This window comes from Orcinus orca, chromosome 1 (genome assembly GCF_937001465.1).
Source record: "Orcinus orca chromosome 1, mOrcOrc1.1, whole genome shotgun sequence".
Taxonomy (NCBI): Eukaryota; Metazoa; Chordata; class Mammalia; order Artiodactyla; family Delphinidae; genus Orcinus; species Orcinus orca.
In genome coordinates, this window is record NC_064559.1 from 200,181,970 (window position 1) to 200,209,969 (window position 28,000).

General features: G+C 47.4%; 2 protein-coding genes across 6 annotated transcripts in view; one reads left to right on the forward strand and one right to left on the reverse strand.

The window, feature by feature from the left end:
• Window positions 1–24,096, forward strand: SPATA21 (spermatogenesis associated 21). Its single transcript, XM_049699572.1, is given in 8 exon segments — window positions 1–2,646; window positions 3,044–3,132; window positions 6,109–6,246; window positions 8,473–8,548; window positions 8,666–8,779; window positions 22,352–22,527; window positions 23,348–23,522; window positions 24,039–24,096. Coding segments are annotated over 8 exon segments (1,539 nt in total). The 5' UTR covers window positions 1–1,933.
• The window catches only part of SZRD1 (SUZ RNA binding domain containing 1), a 30,883-nt gene continuing 23,235 nt past the window's right edge, over window positions 20,353–28,000 (reverse strand). For all 5 annotated transcript variants that reach the window (XM_033433058.2, XM_004272446.4, XM_033433057.2 and 2 more), the window contains one exon: window positions 20,353–27,997. In XM_033433058.2, coding sequence (XP_033288949.1) covers window positions 27,895–27,997 — 103 coding nt within the window. In that variant the 3' untranslated portion in view covers window positions 20,353–27,894. The remainder of the gene's footprint in view (window positions 27,998–28,000) is intronic.

Consider the following 28,000-nt stretch of genomic DNA (forward strand, 5'->3'; position numbering starts at 1 on the left):
AGGGGGCAGAGGCAGAAATGGGACAGTATTTGGAGTCAAACTGGGGAAGGTGTGAGCGTGTGCCTGTGTGTTTGCATGAGTGTGCACATGTATGTGCATGCATGTATGTGTGTGTTTGCACATGTGCATGTGTGTGCATCTTGGGTGGGGGTCAAGGATGCTCTTACACTCTAGAGTCCTTGGATTCACCCCAGGTCATGGCTTTTTCCACATCAGCACGGATTTCTTCCACCCATTTGCTCTCAGTCACAGCACACAACCCAAAGCTTCCCTGAACACCTGGGAGGCTCCCATCCCCCTCCCAGCCATCCCCACCTCTGCCAACTCTGCCACTTCCCGGTTCTTTGATTTGACTGAGCAACCTGTGAATATACAGTCATCGTCTGCCTGGTGGAATGGTAGGTTGGAAAAAGAGGAATCAAAAGAGCCTTTAGGGAGTATAATCTACAAAATATTGAACCACTATGTTGTACACTTGAAACTAATATAATATTGTAAATCAACTGTGCTTCAATTTAAAAAAAGAGGCTTTAGGTTTGGGGCCTGAGCAACAAGTGGTGTCATTAACCAAGGTGGTGACACTGGGGAAGGAGCAGACAGGAAGAACCTAAGGTTCTGCTTTGGTCATGTCCTAGACACCCAAGAAGAAATGCCAGGAGGACGTCTGGAGTTAGGAAGGACAGAGAAGTCAGGATGGGAGATGTAAATGTGAAAAAAATGGGGATAACATCTAGGAGAGTGAATATAGAGCAGGAAGGCATCTGAGGACAAGTCACTGGGTCTCTACCACATTTAGAAATGGAGGGACTTCCCTGGTGGTGCAGTGGTTAAGAATCTGCCTGCCAATGCAGGGGACACAGGTTCAAGCCCTGGTCCGGGAAGATCCCACATGCTGCGGAGCAACTAAGCCTGTGCGCCACAACTACTGAGCCTGTGCCCTAGAGCCCGCGAGCCACGACTACTGAAGCCCATGCGCCACAACTACTGAAGCCCGTGCGCCTAGAGCCTGTGCTCCGCAATAAGAGAAGCCACCACAATGAGAAGGCTGTGCATGGCAACGAAGAGTAGCCCCCGCTCGCCTCAACTAGACAAAGCCCACGTGCAGCGACGAAGACCCAACGCAGCCAAAAATTAATAAATAAATTAATTAATTTTAAAAAAATGGAGCAAGAGCAAGGAATGGCCAGCGAAGGAGGCTGCCGAATACTCAGGGAGGGAGCCAGCTGGTGAGAGAGCGGGAGTCTGGAGAAGAAGGCATTTCCAGAGGGATGGAGTGGTCCTCTGGGTCTATCACCACTCAGTGGTAGGCTCTGAGGAGGGCAGAGATCTGACCACCGCCTTGCAAGGGTCTGGTTGGGGCGTGGTGGCAGAAGCCGGACTGGAGATAGGAGGAAAGTGGAGATGGAGTACAGCCAAATCTTTCAAGGAATTTTGCTCTAAAGGAAGAGCAGAGAACTGGGTTGGTAGTTGGAAGGCTTTGTACTGTCGGGAGAGTTTTTTCTTTTAAAGAGGGAAGATAATACAGCATGTTTCCATGCTGATGGGAATAATCTGGCGGAGAGGGTAGTGCTGATACTTTAGGAAGAGCGGGTGTGTGGTGAGAGCTACATCTTTTTTTTTTTGAGAGCTACATCTCTGAACCGGAGAAAGGGCTGGGCTGGAGCCTGCGTGGCGTGGCCTGGTTGGAGGTGGGCAGGGGACAGCTCATCCCTCTAATGGGACGGATGCAGGAGGTGCTGCATTTGCTGAATGAATGAGTGGGAATTTATCGAGTGCCTACCACAAGCTGGCTGCTGGGTCAATACGGATAAAAGAGGCAGACGAGGTCCTGCCCTCTGGAAACTTACTTCTGGTCAGTCAGGCAAACAACAGGCACGGACAGGGCCATTGCAAATTGTGTTGATTGCAGTGAAGCAAATAAACAAGTGGTGAGATGGGGAGTAACTCGCCCAAGACCACAGCTCAGAGAGCCAGGAGGGGGCAGAGCCCAGGTCAGGGGTGGGGGAGGACATGGGGTGGGAGCCTAGTAGGTTGCAGGAGAGAGGTGGGCCTCCCCAGGGGCCCAGAGAGGGAGGGGCAGGGTGAGGATCCGCTGCAGAGTGGGTGGCTGGGAGAAGTTTTGTGGGACAATCTGGCTGGCCGGAGGCCTCCCAAATCCCCTCCCTGGTCCTGTCCCCAGGAGGCGAGGGACATCGGAGAGAGGAGGGAGACGGACCATACCCAGAAGCAGCCTCAGGATCCCGCGGGGGCCACGGGGGCCCAGGACCTTGGCAACCCCCGGCCGGGCTTCATGAAGTGCTTGTTGGAGGTATAAGAGGAGAAGGCCACGCATTGGAGGGTCACCAAGGCCCGTGTGCTGCCAAGCCGGAAGTCCCCCAGGACCCTGGCCCCCGTGCCCGTCTCTGTCCCGGTTGGCAACTCAGCCCCAACCCTGCCTCTGACCCTGCCTCAGAGTCCTGCCTCAGCTCCTGCCATGGCCCCATGCTGGGCCCGACTGCCAGCCCCTGGGCCACTTCCTGCCCCCATGGGAGCCCCAGCTTCAGTGCGCATCACAGTCCTGCCGGTCCCTGCATCAGACCTGGGCTGGAGAAGGACAGAACTTTTGCACCACAGCGGGGAGAGGAGCCTGAACTACCCCAAGGCACGGTAGGAGCCACCCCAGAAAGGGTGTCTGGGATCAGGGCCTGGTCCCAGGTCCCCTGGCTACTCTCTTCCGGATTCTTGTCCCTGTCACTGCACCTGTCTGTTCCCTCCCATGTGTCCCCGCTCCATTTCCCCTCACTTCTGTCTCCTGTCTTTCCCAGCTCTTGATCTTTCATATCTAGGCCCCTTTTTCTCTCTAACCCCCTTTAGACTCCCCATACCTCTGCCTTGCTCCTCCTCTGGGTCACTCGTAGACTCTCCTGACCTCTTAAAGCCTCCCCCGGGGTTCCTCCCATGACCCCCTCTGCCTCGGCTCCCCATCACCCGCCCCTAGCTTTTGGCGCAGGGCCGGGGTGGGTGGCTGAATGTGTGCCCTTTGCCCGGGCTCTGTCCTCTGCAGGCAGGAGCTGGAAGAACACTGCCTCTTGAAGGTGTGTCAGATCTGGGAGGAGAGGTCGGAAGAGCAACTCACGCTGAAGCAAGAGGAAGGTGAGGGTGGGCCTGGCCAGGGGAGCCCCTTGCGGGGCAGGCAGAACCTCAGTCCTTGGGTTTCTAAGCCCGGGGTGGGGGACAGGGTTGCTGGTCATGCTGCTGCCCTGGTACCTACCCCAGCCCTGCACTTGGCTAGTGGGGTAGGAGGCTGACCCAAACTCTCACACCACGGAGTCGGGGAGCACAATCCTGCTGGGTCCTCTCACCTGGGGTCCAGTTCTCTTCTCTGTTCCAGAGCCACCTGTCTGAATGAATGGAGCAAGCCTTGCAAAGCTCTTTCGCTTCTGGAGACGTTTGTGCCTACCCCAACCCAAGCCCATGCTACTGGTCCTCTGCAGAGGCCACCTGGATGGGACGCAGGGCTGTAGAGCCTCCACCTGTCCTAGACCACCCCCCACCATTTAACAAGACCATCCGCCCTGGACATGTTACTGAACCAAACTGGGGTCTGCTTGCCCACGCGCAGTAAAGGCAATCTACTGACACCGGGTTGTGGTGAAGGAAAGGGCAGCATTTATTGCAGGCTCCAAGCAAGGAGTCCAGGCAGCAAGCGCTTAAAAGGCCTAAACTCCCTGATGGCTTTCAGGGAAAGGTGTTTAAAGAGAGGGTGAGGGACAGGGTTGTGGGGTGTGTGATCAGCTCACGGACATTCTTCTGATTGGTTGGTGGTGAGGTAATCGAGAGTTGACATTATCAACCTGGTTTCAACCGGTCTCGGGTCTACGTGCTCGTGGTCAGCATACAGTTAACTTCTTCCACTTGGTAGGGGTTTCAGTATCTGCAAAACAGCTCAAAGGACATGGCTCAGAATATTATCTATAGCCCTTGAGGAGGAACTAAATGTCCTTGACTTTGTTTAATGTCTGAACTATTATTAGTTTGTCTTGTTTGACTGTTTTCCTTTCTTTCTGCATTTTCTCACTTCTCTGATTAAATCCATTCTTTGGAACTTGGGGAAAGCCTAGGAGGCTAAAGTTTTTCTACAAACAAGAAGAGGCAGGCAGAGGACATGGGAGGTGTGTGTGTGGGGTCTGTCCCAGGAAGGCCCCATAGGGTCCTGCTCAGTTACACACAGGTCCCCATTTTCCACTGCATCCCACCTCCACCCAAAAATTTAAAAGTTCTGAACATGCACCCTGGGCGAGGCACTGTGCCCTTTGCTCCCCGTCGTCCTTGGGGTTGGGCCCCGTGATTCCACTTACCTGCGCTTTGAGGAGTGATTGCTGCTTCCTCTGGGCTCTGGAGGTGGCCTAATCAGCCGTCCACATCCACTGCCAACCCAGCCACACCCGGCTCTTGCCCTGGATGAGGAGGTGTGTGCCCTCCTTCCACCCTCCGCTCTTCCCCAAAGTCTGGGCCCCAGGCAGGGCCAGAGCGGCCCCTTCTTCTGCCTTCCCTGAGTGCACTCTCTGGCTCCCTAGGACCCCATCTTTGAAGTTCACTCCTTTTAGCATTAAAAGTCTCTAGTCATTTTTAGAGGGGCTTTTCTAGGTCCAGCGCCCACTGCCCATCTTCTTGAGCTGAGTTCATGGACAATGTGCCACTTTGGCTTAGAGACTCAGCATTCTCCCCAAGGCTCAGCCCTGCCTGGTGAGGAAAGAGCTGGCTACCTGCTCTGATGGTCCAAACCACCCTGCATTTGGGATGATCTTACCACTTTTGAGAGCTGTTCAGTTTTCCTTTTTCAGCGTGCCTGCCTGTGGCAGCTCACCACTTAGTCCAACCCTAATCCCAGCCCTACCTCTTCCCCACATTTCAGTTCTGTTCATCAGAGACTTAGTCTATGATGTGCCAAGCAATGAATTAATACAACCTCTCTGGGAGGGTGTACTGTTGTTCTGTCCATCTTACAGATAAGAAAATTGAGGCTCAGAGAAGCACAGTGACTTGCCCATGGCAACTATATTAGCTTGCTCAGGCTGCCATAATGAAGTACCGCAAACTGAGTGGCTTAAAATTTATTTTCTCATAGTTCTGGAGGCTAGAAGTCCAAGATCAGGGTGTTGGTATGTTTGGTTTCTTCTGAGGCCTCTCTCCTTGGCTTGCAGACGTCTGCCTTCTCCCTGTATCCTCACATGGTCTTTCCTCTGTGCACATGCATCCCTGGTGTCTCTCGTGTGCCCAAGTTTCCTCTTAAGGACACCAGTTAGGTTGGACTAGGGGCCACCCCAGTGGCCTCATTTTAACTTAATCACCTCTTTAAAGGCCCTATCTCCAAACATCATCACATTCTAAGGTATGGGGGTGGGGTGGTATTAGGGTTTCAACACATGAGTTTAGGCGGCAGGCACAGTTTAGCTCGTAACAGCAACCCAGCTTCTTAGTAAATGGCAGAGCCAGTCTTATCACTAGGTCTGTTGATTCTAACCTGGATTTTGCTGTGGGCTGTGAAACCAGACACCACACATGTTATGACCAGGACACGACTTTTCTATCAAGTGGTGCTGTTCTGGGACTTTCTCAGCATTTTTCCTGGTCCTCTGCTCCGGTCCAGACAAACGGAGCTGTCTTAGAGGCTATGTTTATCCAGATAAGTAACTGCAGAGCCCCAAGGCCAAGGCACAGACTCAGAGTCAGAAAGATCTATCTGGTCCTCTAACCTCTGAGCCTCAGTTTCCCCATCTTTACAAGGGAATAAGCATTCTACTCTTACCAGGCTGTTGTAAGAATTAAATGAGAACATGGCTATAAAGAGCTTAGCACAGTGCCTGGCACATAGCAGGGGTGCCCTAAAGTGGGCATGTTCTGGTGCAAGGTGAAGGCAGCTAACTAGCTGAGCTTTTGCCACACCAGCTGAGCCCTTGGTCTGACCTTGTACTAGACAGTGAAGTGAGTCAGTGGGCCCACGCCCCTCCACTTTCACTCTTCGTAAAGTTTGTCCCTCTACCCAGCCATGGTGATAAAGAAGGCTGGACAGGTGGTGGTTGGAGCGGATGGGATGAATGGTAGAAACAACCCCACTGCCCACCCCAGCCTTCCGCAGCTACTTTGAGATCTTCAGTGGTCATGGCGAGGTGGATGCACAGAGCCTGGAGAACATCCTGCTCCTCGTGGGCATGTCCCTGACGCCGGCCCAGGTGGAGGATGCCCTGAGGAGTGCTGATATCGATGGCGAGTTGGGGGAGGCTTCATCCTGAACCCCAGGCAGGGTCAGGTTCATGGGCAGCATGAGACCTGTGCAGTCACACAGGGCTCTGCGCTTACAGGGTCCTGACTTTGGTTTAATGCTCTGCTGTTACAGTCTAGAAATTCTTGATAATCTTTGAAAGAGGGGCCCTATTCTGCATTTTCATTTTGAACTGGGCCCCACAAATGATGCAGCTTGTCCTGGCCCCAAAGTTAGGGCTCCCTGAGTACCTACTCAGTGCCAGGTTCTGGGGACCCAGAGATGACCAAGACTTATTTCATGACCTAAGATGTAGGTGATCTCTGAGATCACTCCTTCCAGAGCTTTATGTGTGCTTCATCGGACATTCCTCCATGACTTGGTCACTCATTTTACCAGCTGTATGACCTTGGACAAATCATTGAAGTTCACCAAGTCTCAGTTTCCCCACCTGTAAAATGGGGCTTACAGCAATACCCATCTCACTGGGCTGTTAAAATAATTAAATGAGATAATCCAGGCAAAGCATGGAGCACAACACTTGGTGCAGAGCATGCATCCGGGAGACATTAACTGCTGGTACTATTCATTCACTAAATATTTATTAACTGCCTACTGTATGTCCATTCCTGTGCTGGGCACGGGGAATAAAGACATGTGTAAGACCTATGAGACCTGCCCTCGAGGTGCTCACACAGTCAATGACACAGAAGGAAGAGTTGCTAAAGGAAGCAGCGCTTAAGGTGGCTTGGAGGAAGGGATCAGGAAGGAAGGCTTCCTGGAGGAGGTGATGCCTGAGCCAAATCGTGAAAGATGAAGCAGGAGTTAGGCAGGGAGAGGGGAAGGAAGAGGGGCATTGCTGGTGGCAGAAATAACCTGGACAAAGGGAATAGGGCACAGGGTGGGAAGCATCACATGTGGTTTGGTTGGCTAGATGCAGGGAACACAGCGGAGCTGTAGGGGGCCTGGGCTCCAGACCTCTGAGTGTCAGCTCTGCTTCCTCCATCACTGCCTGAGCGTGAATCCTCAGACACAAGCTAAGAATGGACCTCAGCTCGGCCCCTACATGACCCCAGGCAACAGCCTACTTTTGTCTATGCCTCAGGCCTCATCTGTGACATGGGGATGAGTATTAGGCGACCCCCCCCTCCTCCCCCCCACCCCCCCACAAGGGTGGCTTTAAGAATTAGAGACCACTCATCAATTTGTCAAGTAGTTCAGAGAACATTTGCCAAGCACCTCTCTGTCTTAAGCCCTGAAGACACAGTGCAGAACAAAACAGCCAGTTCCTGTCTCCCAGAGCTTCAGTTAAATCCCAGATCTTATGAGTGTGTGGTTCAAGTACAAGGGTTCTATGACAGTGTCCAACAGGGGGTCTGACCTGCACTGGTCTGACTTCCCTAAGGAAGTGATGGTCAAGGGGGAGCATTAAGTGAGAGAGTTGGAGGGAATTCCTTGGCAGTCCAGTGGTTAGGACTCCGCGTTTTTCACTCTGCGTTTTCACTGCCGGGGCCCGGGTTCAATCCCTGGTTGGGGAAATAAGATCCTGCAGGGCCACAACAGACAAACAAGAACAAGCAAACAAATAAACAAAAAGAGTTGGAGGGTGGTGGAGAGAAGTCTAGGAAGAGGAAGCAGCGTGCACAAAGGCCCGCAACAGGGAAGAATGTGGCCCCTGGAAGGAGAGCAGGTTAGCGCTGGGGAGTTTGGTACCAGGTGAGGCTGGAGACAGGTAACGGGCAGGTCTAGCAGGACTTTGAAGGCCAAAGTGGGAAAACTGTAGGTACAAATATGTTCTCATGCAGAGACTAGCACACTGTAATAAGAGTTGCTGACGTTTAATGAGCGTGTATTATATGCATGGCCCTATTCTGAGCAAGTTGCCTCAATTTCTCTCCCATGAGAAAGGTGTTAAGGTCATCCTCACTCTATAGATGAGAAAACTAGGGCTTAGTGGGGTTAAGAGACTTTGCCAAGGTCACAAAGATAAAGTGGTACACCTATGACATGAATCCAGTCTGCTGCTTCCAGGAATTTCTGGGAGCTTCTAACCCAGGAGATTTTAATTTTCACCTTCTACTTTCCTGTGTGCACCACGCTCTCCGCATTGAATATGCGTTACTTTTATCATCAAACCCAAGGAGTAAATGCTAATAACCGTGCCTGGGTCGCAATGCCCGAGCCTGCTCTGAAAGGCCCCTGGCCACACTGTAGTCTTCTGGCCTCCACAGGAGATGGCCACGTGAACTTCAAAGACTTCTTGGCCGTGATGACAGACACCAAGAGCTTCTTCTGCTCTGTGGGTGAGCAGGGGTGAGCCCAGGGCACTCAGAGCTGGGGGGAGGGGCCAGGTGGCTGCTGGGGCTGTTAGGCATCCAGGGCTGTTAAGTGGTAACGGCAGCCACCATCCCACATCCCCAGAAGAGAAGGCCTGACGGACATGGCTCCCCCAAACCCCCGCACTCTGCTCTTTGAGATCCTGTCCCTGCTGGTGGAGATGCTGGCCTTACCTGAGGCAGCCTTAGAGGAGATCACCAGGTGAGTAGGACTGGCTGTTGGGAGTGAAGGGTTGTGGACACGGAAATGACACCTAGCGTTTTGGCAGCTGAGGACTTTTGATAATTAGGACTATTAGTTGCCAGTGAAACCCACATAAAACTGGCTTATACAACAGGGGAATGTATTGGCTCACATCACTGCTCAGGGCCTCAGGAATGGCTGGATCTAGGAGACCAGATGATACCATTCAGGCTTTCTCTCTCCTGCTCATCTCTGCATTAGCTTCAAGCTCAGCGAGCCTCTTCCCACAGTGGGAAGGATGGCAACCGGCAGCATCTACGCATACCCTCCTTGTCTTGCAACCTCAGCAGCAAGAGGAATACCTTCTTGCAGTACTCATACAGCAGTCCCAGAAAGGGAATGTGATAGGGCCTGTCTAGGGCTAGAGAACACGAGGTGGAAGCCTCCCCGTGTTGCCAGAGTGGGCTGGTGGGTGGTTAGTGGTTCACCTAAGGAAGAGACGGCTGTGTACAAAAAACAACACGAACATTCGAGGGCTAGAAGCAGAGGGTCAAGGCAGCATGGCCCACCTGGTCTCTCTTGCAGCACACAGAAGCTTGTCCCTATCGCTCAGAAAGTTGGATCATTTTTTCCTGCCACAGACCAGGCTTTTTCGGCAGGGGCCGGAGGAGAGGGAATGATTGCAGGCTGTTCCACTAATACCAACTTAGCAAACCCTAAAGACAAGAGATCTTTCTTCCTCCCGGCATCTATAAATCACTAAACATATATAAGTCTGAAGACGACAAATGTATGATTTTAAAAGCAATAAAACCAATTGCCAGGTATCAAGGTCTCCAGTTTAAAAACAGGGCTTCCCTGGTGGCGCAGTGGTTGAGAGTCCGCCTGCCGATTCAGGGGACACGGGTTCGTGCCCCGGTCTGGGAGGATCCCACATGCCGCGGAGCGGCTGGGCCCGTAAGCCATGGCCGCTGAGCCTCCGCGTCCGGGGCCTGTGCTCCGCAACGGGAGAGGCCACAGCAGTGAGAGGCCCGCGTACCGGAAAAAAAAAAAAAAAAAAAAAAAAATATATATATATATATATATATATATATATATATATAAAAATTCCAGTAATCTTGAAGCCCGTGTGTGCCCTACCCCAATCACAAAGTACTTTCTCCCTAACAAGAACCAACCCTTATTCCTTTGCTTTTTGTTTTAAAATTTCACTGCTTATTTTTTCCCTTATCGTTTCATTGAAAATTTCATACATACGGCAAAGTTAAAAGAATTTTACAGTGAACATTTATATACCCACCACTAGATTCTACTGTTGCCATTTTGCCATACTTCTTTGGCCATGCTTCTATCCATCTGTTCATCGATCTATATTATTTTTTATTCATTTCAAAGTAAATGATAGTTATTTCCCTCTAAATACTTCAGCATACATGGCATTAGCTGATAATCAATATTTGTATCGAGCGTCCCCCCCCCCGCATATTGTGAGGTATAATGTACATCCAGTGAAATGCACAGATCTTAAGTGTGTCATTGAATGAGTCTCAACACATGCCCACACCCCAGCAACCTGAACCCCTTTCAAGATATACAGAACTTTACCATCATTCCAGAAAGTGCCCTCATGACCCTTACCAGTTGGTCCCTGAACTGCCCCCCCCATCCAGAGGCAATCACTCTTCTAATTTTTTTTCCCGTTACAGAGTGGCTTTGCCTGACAACCCCATATAAATGGAAACAAACCATATATAGTCATTAGTGTCTAGCTTCTTTTACTCAGCATAATGCTTTTGAGACTCACCCATGTTGCTGTGGGCAGCAACAGTTCGCTCCTCCTTATTACTGTATCCCATTGGATGAATATACCACAGTTCATTCATCCATCCTTTCACTGGTAGATTTCTGAGCTGTTTTTAGTTTTGGGTTATAATGAGTAAAGCTGCTATTAACATTTTTGTACAAGTCTTTGTGTGGACATATATTTTGTTACTTGGGTAAGTACCCAGAAATGGAATTGCTGGGTCACAGGATAGGTGTATTTTACTTACAAGAAACTGCCAGACTTTTTAATCTAAGTGATTCTACCATTTTACACTCACATCAACAACGTACGAGAGTTCCAGTTGCTCCACATCTTGTGCAAATCTATACTGTCAGTCTTGCTAGTTTCAGTCTGGTGGATACGCAGTGGCACTTTTTTAAAAAAAATAAATTTCATTTACTTATTTTGGCTGCGTTGGGTCTTCGTTGCTGCGCGCGGGCTTTCTCTAGTTGTGGCGAATGGGAGCTCCTCTTCGTTGCTGTGTGCGGGCTTCTCATTGCAGTGGCTTCTCTTGTTGCGGAGCATGGGCTCTAGGCACACGGGCTTCAGTAGCTATGGCATGTGGCCTCAGTAGTTGTGGCACACAGGCCCTAGAGCACAGGCTCAGTAGTTGTGGCGCATGGGCTTAGTTGCTCCACGGCATGTGGGATCTTCCCGGACCAGGGCTCGAACCCGTGTCCCCTGCATGGGCAGGCGGATTCTTAACCACTGCACCACCAGGGAAGCCCTGCAGTGGCACTTTTAAATTTTGACTCACACTTGTTTGTATTCCTGAATACTTTATTGTTTAGCTTTCCATATTTTTTTACCTCTATCGTAGTGGACTCATACTATAAGTCCTCTGTTACTTTTTCTTCTCAGTGTTAGGTATTTGTGACTCATCCATGTTCTTATGCATAGCTGTAGATCATTTATCATTTTCACTGCTACATACTATTATCTGGTATGACTACATCACAATATATGTATTTGTTCTGCAGATGGACATTAGGTCTATGTTCAGTTTCCAGCCATGGTAGAAACTGTTAAAATTTTGTATATGTTTCCAGGATACCTGGGCAAGAGTTTCTCAAGAGCAGCAGTTTTAAAACTTTTTCGTCTAGGAAACTGTCAATATTTTCTATATATGAACTTAAAACTGAGAGATCTAAAAAATATTAATTTATTTAACAAAGATAACCCCATTACATGTTAATAGAAAAAAAAACATTTTAAATGAAAAAATAACGATATTTTCCAAAACAAACAAACAAGAAAGTTAATGAGAAGAATGGCATTGCTTTACAATATTGAGAATCTCTTCAGTGTCTGGCATAAAAGAAGTTGGCTGGATTTTCCTATATGCTTCTGCATTCAATCTGTTGTTTTGGTTGAAGTATATGAAGAAATCCGGCCTCACACAAATATGTAATTGGAAAAAGTATTTTAATAGCCTTTTCATTTAATATCCCATATATCATGGAGGTAGTTTTCTTTGATAGTACACCAAACTTGACGAGCAGCAGTAGTGTCTTAAAAGTTGGTTGCAATATGGAATCTGATGCCATATCTGTGAACTGTTCGTTGTACTCTTTTTTTTTTTTTTTGCTGTACATGGGCCTCTCACTGTTGTGGCCCCTCCTGTTGCGGAGCACAGGCTCCGGACACGCAGGCCCAGCGGCCATGGCCCACGGGCCCAGCCGCTCCGCGGCATGTGGGATCTTCCCGGACCGGGGCACGAACCCATGTCCCCTGCATCGGCAGGCGGACTCTCAACCACTGCGCCACCAGGGAAGCCCCCGTTGTACTCTTTTTTTAAAAAAAATATTTATTTATTTGGTTGTGTGGGGTGTTAGTTGCGGCCGGCAGGCTCCTCAGTTGCAGCTCCAGGGCTCCTTAGTTGTGGCAGGCGAACTCTTAGTTGCAGCACGCATGTGGGATCTAGTTCCCTGACCAGGGATCGAACCCGGGCCCCCTATATTGGGAGCACGGAGTCCTATTCACTGCACCGCCAGGGAAGTACCCTCGTTGTACTCTTTTAAATAAAAAATCTATTGTTTTTGTAGTTTAAATGGATCTTTTCCCATGAATGGCTTTTGTAACATGCATTGTCCATTTAGAGCATATTGCATATCTTCTAAATGTTGACAGATTTCATTGTAGTTATTCTATATATTATATGTATAATTATTAATATCACCCCTAATGTCAGACAAGTCTTTAGGGAATTCCCTGACAGTCCAGTGGTTAGGACTTGGCGCTCTCACTGCTGGGGCCCAAGTTAGATCCTTGGTTGGGGAACTAAGATTCCACAAGCCACGTGGCATGGCCAAAAATAAATAAATAAATAAAATAAAGTCATCCTTGCTTTAAAAAAAAAAGTTTTTAAATATTAGAAGTGTTGTGTGAGGCTACAGTTCAGTTCACTCATTTGACTGTTATAAACTATTCTGTGTATGAACATGCATATGACACATGCTTATTATAATGGATTTTTAAAAATTTTATTTATTATTTATATTATTTTGGCTGCACTGGGTCTTCACTGTGGCACGTGGGCACTCAGGCTCTTCGTGGCGGTGCGCGGGCTCTCTAGTTGCAGTGTGTGGGCTCTAGAGCACTCGGGCTTAGTTGCAGTATGTGGGGATCTGAGTTCCCTGACCAGGGATCGAACCCGGGCCCCCTGCATGGGGAGCTCGGAGTCTTAACCACTGGGCCACCAGGGAAGTCCCATGATAATAGATTTGCTTTCCCAAATTCTAATTTTTTACTTGAAAGCTTTCATTTTGTCGTAGGTAACAAATGCTGTCAGCTGTTTTCCTTGAAAGGATGGGCTAACTTCATCCATTTTTGAGAAAATACCTGCCAAAATATGCAAGGCTGCATAACCATAGTTTGTCCTTTTTTCAAGTAAAAAATGACATTTAGTGTGTAGAGGAGGTAAAATTTTCCTTTACCCTCTTCGAGCTTCCAGCTGGGACGGATGTAAGACAGACCAACAGGAGAAAAGCATACAAGTTTAACTTACACGCACATGGGAGCCCTGACAAGAATAATGAAGACACAAAGAACTGACAAGCCCGAGGGGCTTGCATACAAGGATGAAAAGAGTAGCAACTGTAGAAGAGTAACTAAAATATATGGGCAGGGGCTTCCCTGGTGACGCAGTGGTTAAGAATCCGCCTGCCAATGCAGCGGACACGGGTTCGAGCCCTGGCCCGTAAGACCCCACATGCTGCGGAGCAACTAAGCCCGTGCACCACAACTACTGAGCCTGCACTCTAGAGCCCATGAGCCACAACTACTGAGCCTGTGTGCCACAGCTACTGAAGCCCGCGCGCCCAGAGCCTGTGCTGTGCAACGAGAAGCCACCGCAATAAGAAGCCCGCGCACTGCAACGAGGCGTAGCCCCCGCTCGCTGCAACTAGAGAAAGCCCATGCGCAGCAACGAAGACCCAGCACAGTCTAAAAAAAAATATATATATATATATATATATATATATATATATATATATATATGGGCAGAATTAGGAAGATAAGAGTTATTTTAACCATGTCTGTTTGTACAGAGTTCTCTTGGCCTGGACTCTTTTTTTTTTTTTTCCTTTGGCCGCACCACACGTATACACTGGCCCTCGGCAGTGAAAGCACGGAGTCCTAACCACTGGACCGCCGCGAAGTTCCCTCTTCCTCTCTTGTGATAAGAATGTTTCTTCCTCCTGGTCCAGGGAGGGCAGCTTTCACCTGGGAATTTTGTCTCCTGCTTTTAGAAAGAAAAAGTCAGTGGACCCTTCTTGCATCTACTGTTTTTCAAGTGCCTTTAACTCAAAATAATCAACATGCTGAAGTGGCACATATTGGGACGGCATGTCCTGAACTCCTTCATTCCCTCCATCTGGCGCTTCCCTAGGAGGTTCATCTATTAAAAGCTGAGTTGGTGGCCGTGGAGAAAAAGTCGGGTTAGAAGTTGCAAAGAGATCTGTGAAAGGGGGAGGAAAACACAGATCGGAACAAGCAGAAAAGAACAAATCTAAGCACATGATTCTGTATTTCCCTGGATCCGTCTCTTAGTCCTGAGAACAGGTCAGTTCAGTGACAGTCGGAGCTCACTTTAGGAGGCAATGGTATAGGTGGGAGTAGGGCACCCGCCTAACTTAGGCCTTTATATGGTGAGCTGCTAGCAAGCATTTAATGAGGGGCATTTCTTTGGAAAAAGAGAAACAGAGGTTAATGGTTAGAATAAATTGTAAACTCAGTTTTTGAGACCAGAGGGCAGTTAATTGTGAGATTCTTACATGTCAGTCTCAAAGCATCTTCAGATGGTGGAGGGACTTCCCCGGCAGTCCAGTGGTTGAAACTCTGCGCTTCCACAGCAGGGGGCACGGGTTCGATCCCTGGTTGGGGAACTCGGATCCTGCATGCCACACAGTGGCCAAGAAAGAAAAAAAAAAGGTGGAGTGAGGCTATCTGGTGGCTCTCTGATGAATTTTCTGGCTTGCAGTTTGAATGTCTTTGGTGACGGCACTGGGTGTTCCCGTGAACTAACAGCAGCAGGCATACAGGGTTGTTATACATGATCTGTTGCAGTGATTTTTTCTTATGGACGTTTATATTAAGTTGCTTTAGCTTGCAGGGCATTGGGAAAAGGGCAGTCCTAGTTTTCAGTGATGCCAGGTCAGGAGGGTGGAGGGAAACTAGAAATGTTGATTCACTTTGTGAATACAACAAGTGGCAGGAGCCAGTTTATAAAGAAGACAAAAAGCTCCAAGTGAACTAACTGTTCAGCAACCTACAAAGGGGTGTTATAGCTCTTATTGAAACAGAATTTTTCTCTCCACAATCAGTTCCATTTTTATCAGATAATCAAAGTAAGACTAATTTGTCTGTAAAAATTTTTTTTGTTATTGAAGTGTAGTTGATTTACAATGCTGTGTTAGTTTCAGGTGTACAGCAAAGTGATTCAGGTCTAATATATACTAATATACATATTAGTGTGTGTATATATATATTAGTGTGCGTGTGTATATATATATATATATTAGTTTCTTTGTGGACAAATCAGGCAAGTATCAGAAATCACAAAGAGTTCCCTGGTGGCCTAGTGGTTAGGATTTGGCGCTTTCACTGTGGAGGCCTGGGTTCAATTCCTGGTCCAGGAACCATCTCACAAGCTGCACAGCGCGGACAAAATTAAAAAAGAAAAAAAGAAATCACAGAGACAAAGAACCTAGAAAGTTAAACGTATGGCTCTCTCCATTCTTTTTTACTTTTAATTTACTGTCATGGTTGACATACATCAAACAGTGCACTTTAATTGTGCATTTTGTTCTTAGGTTGAATTCATAGCATTATAATGTTAAACATCTGGTAGAGATAATATATGCTTGTTTGACTAGTCTTAATTTACATAAGCTTTTTTTCCCCCTTTCTTTAAGCCAATTAAATACAGCTCTCTTACAAATTAATTTTTATCAATACCATCTGGAGTACAAAAACATTACTTACATATTATATATATACATATATATATATATGCATACATAAACATACAAGACCCAATGCAGCAAAAATAAATAAATTTAAAAAATAAATAAATCTATTTAAAAAAAGGAACTCGTTTCATTTCTGGTGGGAATGCAAAATGGTACAGCCACTTTGGAAGATGGTTTGGTGGTTTTTTTTTTTTTTAATTCATTAATTAATTTATTTTTGTCTGCATTGGGTCTTCGTTGCTGCGCATGGGCTTTCTCTAGTTGCGGTGTGCGGGCTTCTCATTGCGGTGGCTTCTCTTGTTGTGGAGCTTGGGCTCTAGGTGCGTGGGTTTCAGTAGTTGTGGCATGCAGGCAGAGCACAGGCTCAGTAGTTGTGGCGCACAGGCTTAGCTGCTCTGCGGCATGTGGGATCTTCCCGGACCAGGGATCGAAACCGTGTCCCCTGCACTGGCAGGCGGATTCTTAACCACTGTACCATCAGTGAAGTTCCAGTTTGGTGGTTTCTTACAAAACTAAACAAACTCTTCCAATATGATCCAGCAATTGTGCTCCTTGGTATTTACCCAACTGAAAACTTAGTCCACACAAAATTAACTGTGCTACACCTACATAGTGGAATATTCAGCACTAATAAGAGCCATCAAACCATGAAAAGACAGAGGAAACTTAAATGCATATTGCTACGTGAAAAAAACTGATCTGAAAAGGCTACATACTTTACAGTTCCAACTATGTGACATTCTGGAAAAGACAAAACAATGGAGACAGTAAAAAGATCAGTGCTTACTGGAGTGAGGGGAGAGGGAGGGAAGTGGAGCACAAATTTTTAGAGCAATGGAACTATTCTGTATTACCATAATGGTAGATACATGTCATTTCACATTTGTCACAACTCATACAATGTACAACACTATGAGTGAATCCTAAGGTAAACTATGGCCTTACGGTAATAATGATACGTCAGTGTAAGTTCATCAGTTGTAACAAATGTACCACTCTGGTGGGGGATGTTGATCATGGGGGAGTCTGTGGGTGTGTGTGGGGGGGAAGGGCAGCGGGTAAATGGGAACTGTCTGTACTTTCCACTCAATTTTCTGTGAATCTAAAAAAGTCTATCAAAAAAAACCTTAGTTAAGAAAAAAAATACACTATAAATAGAAAGTCTCCCCCAAATTAATTAACCACATACACTTGGGTTTACCTCTGGATTCTTTATTCTCTTCCTGTGTCTATATTTCTGCAAATACCACATAGGTCTTGATTACTACAGCTTTATAGTAAGTATTCAAATCAGGTAGAGTAAGTCCTCCAACTTGTTCTTTTTCAGAGTTCTAGATCCTGTTCTATTCTAGGTCCTTTGCATTTCTATATAAATTTTAGAATCAGTTTGTCAATCTCTATAAAAGAGCCTGCTGGTATTTTGTTGGGATTGCATTGAATCTATATGTTCATTTTGGGAGAAATGACATCTTAATAATAACAAGTCTTTCAGTCCATGAACATGGTATAACTCTTCACTTATTTAGGTCTCTAATTTCAGCAGGATTTTGTAGTTTTCAAGATATAGATCTTTTACATATTTTGTTGAATATACCCATAAGTAGTGATAAGGTGCTGAGAGTTTAGACCTCTGCAAAGCATGAGAGTTCATGGTTAAGAAGTTTAAAAAATACATATATATATATATCTGTAAGTATTTCATATTTTATACTGTTGTAGATGTTTCCATTTTCCTATTGCTCATTGCTGGTATTATAGAAGTATAGTTTATTGTTGTATATTGATCTTGTATCCTATGACCTTGCTAAATTCACTTATTAGTGCTGGTAGCTTTTTATAACAGATTTCTTAAGATTTTTACACACACAATGATGTCATCTGTGAATAAAGACAGCTTTACTTCTTCCTTTCCAATCCATTAGCATTTATTCCTTTTGCTTGTTTTATTGCACTGGCTAAGACCTTAAGTAAAACAAAAGTGATGACAGCAAACATTTTTGCCTTGCTCCTGATCATGGGGGAAGCAATCCATCTTTCGCCATTAAGCTTGATTTTAGCTGCAGGATTTTCGTAGATACTTTTATCATGTTGAGGAAGTTCCTTTCTATTTCTAGTTTGCTAAGAGTTTTTATTATGAATGGGAGTTGAATTTTGTCAAATGCTTTTTCTGCATCTTGAGATGATTATAAGGTTTTTCTCTTACATTCTGTTAATATAGTAGATAAAACTGATTTTTCAATGTAAACTAACTGCATTCTTTGGAAAAACTCCACTTAGTTGTAATGTATTATCCTTTAAATATATTACTGGATTCAACCTGCTATTTTGTTAAGAATTTTGGCACCTAAGTTCAAAGGAGATATTGGTCGTTAACTTGCTTTTTGGGTGATATCTAGTGTTCCTGTTAGTATAATGCTGGCATCATAAAATGAGTTACGTGTTCTCATGTCCTGAAAGAGTTCATGAAATCTTGGTATTCAGTCTCCTCTAAAGGTTTGACAGAACTTACAGTGAAGCCGCTTGGACCTTATTTTCTTTGTGGGGAGGTTCTTCTGTTTGTTTGTTTTGTTTAATTGAAGTACAGTTGATTTACAATGCTTCAGGTGTACAGCAAAGTGATTCAGTTACATATATACATATATTCTTTTTCAGATTCTTTTCCATTATAGGTTATTACAAGATATTGAATATATTTCCCTGTGCTATACAGTAGGTCCTTGTTGTTTATCTATTTTCTATATAGTAGTGTGTATATTTTAACCCAAAGTCCTAATTTATCACCCCCCCACTTACCCCTTTGGTACCAATTAGTTTGTTTTCTATGTCTGTGAGTTTATTTCTGTTTTGTAAATAAGTTCATTTATATCATTTTTTTATTTTCCACATACAGGTGATATCATATGATATTTGTCTTCTCTCTGACTTCACTTAGTATGATAATCTCTAGGTCCATCCATGTTGCTGCAAAAGGCATTATTTCATTCTTTTTTTATTCCATTTTATATTTTATCATCTTTATCCAGTCATCTGTTGATGGACATTTGGGTTGCTTCCATGTCTTGGCTATTGTAAATAGTTCTGCTATGAACATTGGAGTGCATGTATCTTTTTGAATTAGAATTTTCAGCTTTTCCAGATATATGCCCAGGAGTGGGATTGCTAGATCATATGGTAACTCTATTTTTAGTTTTTAAAAGAACCTCCATACTGTCTTTCATAGTGGTTTGTGCCAATTTACATTCCCACCAATAACGTAGCAGGGTTCCCTTTTCTCCACACCCTCTTCAGGCTTTCTCTTTCTTCTTGAGTATTTCTGGCAGTTACTTCTACATAATATGGATGTACTACAATATTTTGGTTAATGATTTTTAGACTTGTATCTACTGACTTCTTGTTATGGTAAGAATTTAGCTGTCTGATACAACTATCCCCTCAGCTCCTCCTTCCCCATTCAAATATATTATCTTTTTTTTACTAAATATTTGGGGTTTCTAATATTATGGCTACACAATTATTCATAGCTGAGCATTTTTTATATAATGATTTCATTTCCTTTCTTATTTTTTCATTTCCTAAAAGTTGACAATTGCCTTTTTTTTTTTTCTTTGTACTCACTGACAATTCTTGAACCTTCCTAGAGCTTCTTTTTCTTGGAGGCATTTTCTAAATAATTCCATTTTTCTCATTTTTGGATTAATTTCTTCTTAGGCATGCTGCAGAGCCGTCATCTTGGGAGTCTGTTGTCATCCTAGGAATTCTTTCTTCCTTTCCCCTGATTGGAATTCTGTCTACTGGATCACATGTCTTACTTTTCCTTGATTTGCTTACTCTTTCTTGGTTTCATTTGCTTAAAAAAAATAATAAAGGGAGCATGTTTCACCAGTAGCTTTTTGGGGTCAGAAAGGGAGTAATTCAGCGACAGATATGGGAATGCCAGCCCTTGAAATTTCTGTCTTTTAAGCTATAGTGATCCAATCTAAACTGGTTGTCCTCTATGGCAGTTGCACTGCCATTGTGGGATCTCCCTTCACCATCTTCCTTTAACTTCTGTCTTTCTCCTGTGTTAGATTTCTTATTTTCTGTATGTATATCTTCCTTTTCTTTTTGGTTTATGCCCTCATTTTGGAAGAACATGCCCTCCAGTACCTTCCTGAGAAAGGATGAATGGGAGGCATGAGTTTTGAGATTTTGTATGTCTACAAAATTGTTTATTCTACCATCACACTTACTGAATAATTTAGCTACGTACAGAATTCTAGATTAGTGTATTCATTAAGGAATAGACCCCAATGTACTACAGTTCAAACAATATAGTTTATTTCTCTCATATTGATGGCTTGGAGGAAGCAGGCAGGAAGGCAAGGTTGCTCAAGCACCCAGTTTCTTTCCCACTTATTCTTCCACCATTCCCTAGGTCAATCCTAAGCCAATTTACCAGCAACACATCTAAATTCAAGCCCATAAGAAGGGGAAGGAGAGGAAGTAGAGAGCAAGCAATTTCCTTTAAAATGGCGACTGAGAAAGTTGCACACACTCTGCTCATGTCCTGTTGGCCCCTGTGGGGTGAAGTTATTTCCTAGTCCATCTTTTTACTCAGGATGCTGTGTTTTCAGGTTCTAATTTTACACAGGGGTCTAGATCCAATCTCCATTTGAGGGCTCTGGTATTCATTTTCTATTTTCTCTGTGTGAAGCTCATTAAAACCCAAAATTCCAGGCTTCAGGGATAGGCAGAGGTCCTAGCAGAACCACCTGCTTAAGCCCTACGGGCTTCCTAACACTCTGAGTAGCAGGCCTAGCCTTCATCACTGCCTACAAAGTCTCAGGTAGTCTGGCCCCCCCATTTTGCTGCCCATTTCTACCCCCTTCTCCCTCACACACAAGCTCTAGCACCTCTCTGTTCTTAGAGCTCACCAAGCTCTTTCACACCTCCTGGCCTTTTCACAAGCCATTCCCTCTGCCTGAAAGAGGCTTCTTCCCGATATCCACTTAGCTTGCTTCCTCCCCTCATTTTGCTCAAATGCCACCACCTCGAGACTTTCACTGACTATGGACAAAATAGCTCATCACTACCTCCTACTCAGCTTTTACTTTCTCTCAGAACACCCATCACTCCCCACATGGTACCATAATTTATTTACTTGTTCATGGTCCGACTCTCCCACTAGATGTGTGCCTAGGTAGTTGATTTAAAAAGTGATACCAGGGAGCAGAAGTGAGGGAAGGGACATGAACACAGAAGGAGGAGGAGCCAATACAATGATGTGCTACTGAGTCAGCCATCCCCAGGATCTTCTGAGGAGACTATGAATGGTGGCTCAGAACCATCAGGGGAAGAGACAGGAGCCTGTATACCTCAGCTGCTGGTTCCTTTGTCAAGGGTGCCCCACACAGATGTTTAACTCCCCTGCACTTCTGGGGCGCATATGTGTCAGAGAGGCTCTGGAGCAAGCAGCAAGAGGTAAGATCTGAGGTGAGACTGAGCCAGGTTGTCCCTGTGCAGAGCTGGTTGAGGCCCACGTAGAAGTGGTTGCTATGACAGTGGCTGGACTAAGGAGGTGGGGCTGAGAGATGACACAAGGACCTTATATGAATATCTCCTGCACTGCTCTTTCCCAAGCATTTAGGTGAGTGGCCAGCATACAGTAAACACTCAATAAATATTTGAATGAATGAATGAATGGTGCTGCAGTCTAGTGGGGAAAAGGCAAGTAGTGATGAGTTAAGAGTATTAAGTGGGCTGTGATAGGGTTAAGTACAATTTGTCAGGGGGCCTATAGTGGGAGCCTAACCCGTCTATTGGAGGAGAGAGGACTTTCTGGAAGAGATGGCCTTTAAACTGCGATCTGGAAGATGAGGAGGAGTTAACTGCACAGCTGGCTTACAAAGCACTTGCACATCTAAGTAAAAATACCAGTGATAGAAATCATGGGCAACATTTACCAAGCTCTTTCCTTGAGTCAATTTGCTGAATGCTTAATGGGTCTTGTTATTTAATCTTTGTTTTTAACCCCATAAAAAACGCTGACTGATCTGCTTAGAGAAGTCAAGTGACTTCCAATGACTGGCAGAGATAACCATTTCCCCCCACTTTATAGGGGTGACCGAGACCCAGAGCAGAGCAGTGACTCGCCCACAGTTACAGGAAGTTAATGGTTGAGCCAGGACTAAAACCCAGATCTCTTGTGGCCCTGCTCCTGAGCTGGCCAGACAGAACAGGGGCTCAGAAAGGATGAGGGAGGAGGAGGGTGAATTAAACACGGCCGGGCTGAGCTGGGTGGCACTGCCTCCCCAGCTATTACCAGAAGAAGCTGAAGGAAGGCACCTGTAAGGCCCGAGAGATGGAACCGGCCATTGGCCGGCTGCAGTCCCAGAAGAAGCTTCCCTACAACCCGCAGCAGGCAGACACCTTGGAAGTCCCAGAACGAAGAGCCCTCAGGATCCTGAGCCAGCTGAAGCAGCAGAACTATGGTGAGGGCCCTGGGTGCCACACAGCCAGGCCCAGGAGCTGAGACATGGTTTCCCACTTCGGGCTTAACTGTGTGCCATCAGCCAGCTGGCTGATAATCACCACCCATCTCCAGCCTTCCGCACACCCTTTTCCCTGAGCCTTAGCCCTGAGCACAGGTTGGTCCCAAGAGCCTGGACTGAGAAGGAAGAGTGCTTAGCAATCCCACCTCATCATTTATTGAGCACCCTCTGGGGTCACTCACTATGCTAAGCCCTTTGCAGACATGCTAGGATTTAATCCTCATAATCACATACTTACCCCATGTATTCACGATGAGAAAACTGAAGTTTAAGCAACTTGCCCAAGGTCCCACAGCTAGCATGTGTCAGAAAGGGGAGATTATACCCAGGTCTGACTCTAAAACCTGTGCTCTTTCCTCTGGGCAAGGTTACCTTCCCATAATAGTAGGGACCTTCCCAAATGTGTGCCAAGTGATGGGCTAGAAGCTTTCTAGAGTCTGTAGAGTGTGCCTGTCAGACTCTGCCAGGACTCATCCCAAAGACATGTGCTCCTTTTTAAGCAGGTATTAGCCCTTACACTGTTCTCAACATTTAGCTGAGTGCTTTGCATATATTATCCCTTTAATCCTCATCATCAACTCTGAGGCGGATACCACCATCAGCTCCAGCTTATGCAGAAGCCCAGAGAGGTTAAGTTACTTGCCCAAACCCACCCAGGTCGTTATGTGGCAAAGCTGGGATTTCACATGGGTCTGCCTGCCTCCCAGCACTGGACGTGCTCTGAAACATTCCCCTCTCCTGCCTCTTCCACCTTTGCCAGCTGCCAACCTGCAAAGCCCCTATGCCCAGGTGCCTTGCATCCCGCTCTGCCCGAGGCTGGACAATACGGTCCGCCGGAAGCAGGGCAGCCACTACATGCTGGAGCTGTGTACCCCCACAAGCCTGGGCCCTGACACCCGTAGCCTCTTCTTCCAGACTAGATCTCAAGGAAGCAGGTGGGTACCCAGAGGGCAGGGACTGCAGCCCAGGCCCATCCACCTCCTTCCTTATGAAGTCCCTGGCCTAACCCAAGGGAAATCCATCCTTTCAAGAGATGCCTCAGAGACTGTTGTTCCAGGGAGGAAAAAGGGGAAAGGATGGAAGGGGGAAGAAACTAACCTTTGAGAGTCTGTGTCCCAGGTAGATTGTTCCTAAGTCATGGTACTTACGCCTTTCTGTGCCCGGGACTCGGTAGCACTACCTGCCTTTCTCATGCAGGGGGTTTAAGTCCTTTGCCTGAGTCTGATTCCATGTTAGGAGTAGTAGGAAACAGGCTTAGCAGCTGGGTGGAGGGAAGCTTCCCCTGCAGCAGTCCTCTTCCAGGCATCCTGGGATAAAAGAACACTGGACTTGGAATCAGGCCTCTGAGCCCGACTGCTGGCCCCATCACCTCCCTGGGAAGGACTCCTCTCCCCTTGGGCACATGGGGTGGTTCACTTCCTCCCACCCTTCTCTTCCACCTCTCTCCCTAGGGAACCCAGCTCTGACAGCCGAAAGTGGCTCAGTTCTGTGCCGGCTCGAACCCACTGACCCTGCGGAGTCCTGACTCTGGGCAGCTTAGCAATCAGGGCCTGCAGACGGACGGGTCATCAGGTAGGGACTGCTGCTGGATTTTGCTTTTGTGGCCTGGTAAGCCAATAAACAACAAGAACCTCAGCCTCTGTGCCTGGTGCCAGGGAAGGCCCCAGGTTTTCACCCTTCCACTCGGCTCTCAGAGCGGAGGGCCTCAGTCTCCCTCAGGCTTCGGAGCCCCTGAAGCAAGACTCGCCTCAAAACACTGCCAAGGGTCAGGAGTCCTGCTAGAGGTAGCCCTGGGTTCAAAGTCTTGACCTCCTGTGCACTCTCAAAGCACAGAGCTGGGACTATTCTCAGATGGGTGCCTCCACGCCTTGGACTAGGAGTCCCATAAGGGCAGGAATTCTCTTTCCCACTTGCTTGAAGGGAATGGTGAACATAATGGAAGTACCTGGGAAAGACACTGGCCCCTAAAACGGACAGACCCTGTGGAAGGGCAGGAGGGGCCTCAGCCATGCTCTCACCAACAGAGGGCCGGGACCCAGGGGTGCCCTTCCCTTGGAGCCTAAGCATGTGGGTCCGTGGCCCCAATCCATACACCACCCCAGGCCTATTACTCAAAGCGAGAGCCCCTCCCTAGGACTGAGCAGAGATAGCTTCCCAGTGGTTAAACAAGCAGCCACAGCAAGAGGTTAGGAGGCCAGAAACTGAAATGAGGACAAGGTTCTGACAAGTTTAAAACATGTATTTAAAATACAATTTATAAAATGCTTAATCTGCCAACTCAGGAGCCCGCGGTGCGGGGTGGGGTAGGGTGGGCAGCTACCCGCTAGACCAGCAGAGCAGGACTGCAGGGGTGCGGCCCTCCCTCCCATGCCCTTCTGTTCAGATACCCAAGGGGCCCATATGCACCCCTGGGATCACATGGCCGAAAACAGGACCCCAGAGGTTTCCAGAGTCTCTGCCTACCAGGGAGGCTAGGGCAGCCCTGCCGGCCCATCCCTGAGCAGAGCATCCCCAGATGGGGCAGAGCAGGGTACGGCTGGGCTAGACAGGGTGGGGTGAGGCAGTGGGCTCTGGAAGGGGCTGATGGTAGCAGATAGGGTGTTGCCTCCTGCCTGCAGGTGGGGAGCACCCTGACTGAGTGGGCGGAGAAGGGTTGGTCACCAGGCCCAGACCCCCAGCTCCTTTGGTTATAGGCTGACATCAGAGTAGTGGCTCATGGGAAGCAGTTAGCTGGAAGGTCTGAGGCCTGGCTCACGGAGTCAGGGAGGAGCTGGGGGAAGGGGACAGTACCATGAAGGCAGATAAAGGGGCAGCAGCCTCAGGTTTCTGCCCCCAACTCCCCTGGGGTTTTCTAAGCCAAAGCCTGCAGCTTACTTTTAAAAAATTAAAAAAAAAAAAAAAAAAAAAAGCACTTAAGTAAAGTTACAGACAACTACCCCCCCAAAAAAAACCCCCAAAACAACCACAAACACACACACAAAATCCAAACCGTTCTCTCATCTCCCCTCCCACCTCCCTCCAACACAATAGTTTCCTGTTTTCATTTCTTTCTCTTTAAAATGTTGCCTGTCACCTCTCCATCTGGGAAGCCAGGACATGACCGCTGGTGGGTGGTGATAGGCACACAGCGGGCAGAGCCCCATCTTTGGCCGCAGGGAGGTGGGAGCATCAGTCCCTACTACATCCTTGATCCACAGACACCCATCAGCCAGCCTCCCCTTGGCTCCCACTAGAGGAGGGCAGCAAGGACAGGTGGTCCCGACAGCTGAGGAATCAGCACTTCTGGCCTTCCCACCTGGCCTACCTCTGTACCTTCTCCAACTGAAAAGGACAGTCTCATCTTGGGCCAGAAACCACTATTACATGAGGGATGGACACTATCCGTTTAGAATGCGGAAACTTGGTCAGGGCAGTGGAACTGTAAAGACAGCAGCAACCTTCTCCCTTGCCCACTCCTGGAGGTCACTTCCCCTCAGAACAGCAATGTGGGCACCATTCCATGTTCTGTGGGTTCTTACTGACTGAAGCTTTGTTCCACCTCTGCTCACGGACAATATCCTGGCTTCACGCAGTTATAAGCCTGTGCTATGGACTAGTTACTGACTTAACCGACAGCTGACCTTTCCTCCTAATGGGAAGATGTAGTGGGCCAAGGCTTGCTGGGCCCGGCTGACATCCCCACAGGGCAAGGCTGAGAGCCAGCAAACCAAAGGTGGAGCGAGCCTGCAAGACCTAGCTTGCCACCTTGGCCACCGTGAGCTGCCCTAATCACAAATGTCACACCAACCACTCCAAAACTCATCTGCTGAGCAAGGAGGCCGTCTGGCTGGCTGAGGGATATAAGGCGAAGTGCAACAGAAGAGATCGGACAGCCTGAGAGGGACCAGATTGTACACACACAGCTGCTCTGGGCTGGGCCCCCTAAGCCTCTTCCACCTCAAAGAGCCAAAGCAGATCTCCAGGCTCCAAAGACCGAGGGGTAACTGCCTTCATTCCAGGCCCTTGCTCTGGAAAAAGGGGTCGAGGGTAACCTAGGCCTATGGGGAACCCGTCTGTCATTACCAATCTTTGCAATGCACAGCTTGTCTTTCCCCAAATGTTATTCAGAATGGTCTGCTCCCAAGGTAGTGATTTCACAAGGGAAATGTACCGGGTAGAGTTACCGAGCTGATGCCATCAACAGAGACGGTGCTCCACAGACCCCTGAGAGTTCTAAGCCTTGCTGGAGTGGGAAGACCCACCTACCTTCTGACCACACTAGGCAGGAGGCTCAGAGTCCTGGAGTCAGACTCTCTCCTGGCTTTCCTTGTGCTGACAGCAAAATACTGAGCAAGGCTTGCAGCCTCACTCCTAAAGCCTGGGAGTGCAGCCTCACTCCCTGCCCCCTTCTAGAAGTAGTAAGCCCAGCTGGTAGGGAACCACCCTGAGGGGTTTTGGAAGGGAAAGTCTGTTCACTTTCCCTATCTCCCAAAATACTAAAGGTGAGGGGTTGGCACCCTCCCCAGGCTCTCTGAGCCTACAGAGCTGGCCCAGTCTCCAGGTAGGGCCCAGATGCTCTGGTACTTAGTTGGGGGAAGGGAGGTATAGGCATGGGGTGCTCATCTGTCCTGGGCTGCAGAGCCCCTTTTCTCGGCGGCAGTAGGAATACAGAAGCTAAGCTCACCAAAATCCTATTGGTTAACGTTTCTAGTGGATTGACCAGAAACATTTTTAAGTAGACTACCAAACTACCCTTTCTCAATTAAAAATTCATTAAACTGCTAAAACCCCTCCCATGTACTTTTTTTTGCAAATCAAATATTTGTATAAACAAACAAAAATAGGAAGGAAAGAAAAAAAAAAGAAAGGATATCTTCAAATGGAACTTGCTTTTAAGTGATGAAGACATGCACTTGAGGGTGGGTGGACGGGAGTTCTCATTTGTGTTTTGAAATCCCAAATTAATGAGCATGATAAACTGTTATTGCTGGCACTGGCTTCACCCCAAGCGGCCAAGTGGCACTGTCTGACTCTACTCTGAGTCCTTGGTGGGTCCCCCCAACCCTCCTCTAACCCCCACCCTTTCCCTTTCCATGGACTTGGGACAGCCCTTGTAGAAGTGCCAATCACAGTGGGAAGGGGGGGAAAGGGAGGTCACAGTGCATGGGGTTCAAGGTCACAGTGGGCAGAGCAAAGGGGATCACAGTGCAAGTAAGTCAGGTCGTTCCCTCTGCTCAAGTCCAGCTGTCTGCCACGGCAATGCGACCCGCAGCGGACGACCCAGGAGGTGGTGACGGCGGTGGCGGCGGCATCCTTCCCTGCCCGCGTTTATCTGCGCTGTTTGAAGCCTTGTGATCCATCAGGACCCAAAGGCTGTCTGATCACATTGTTAGGCTGCCTGCTGTCTTCAGGTTGGGAGATCCTGGTTGGCCTG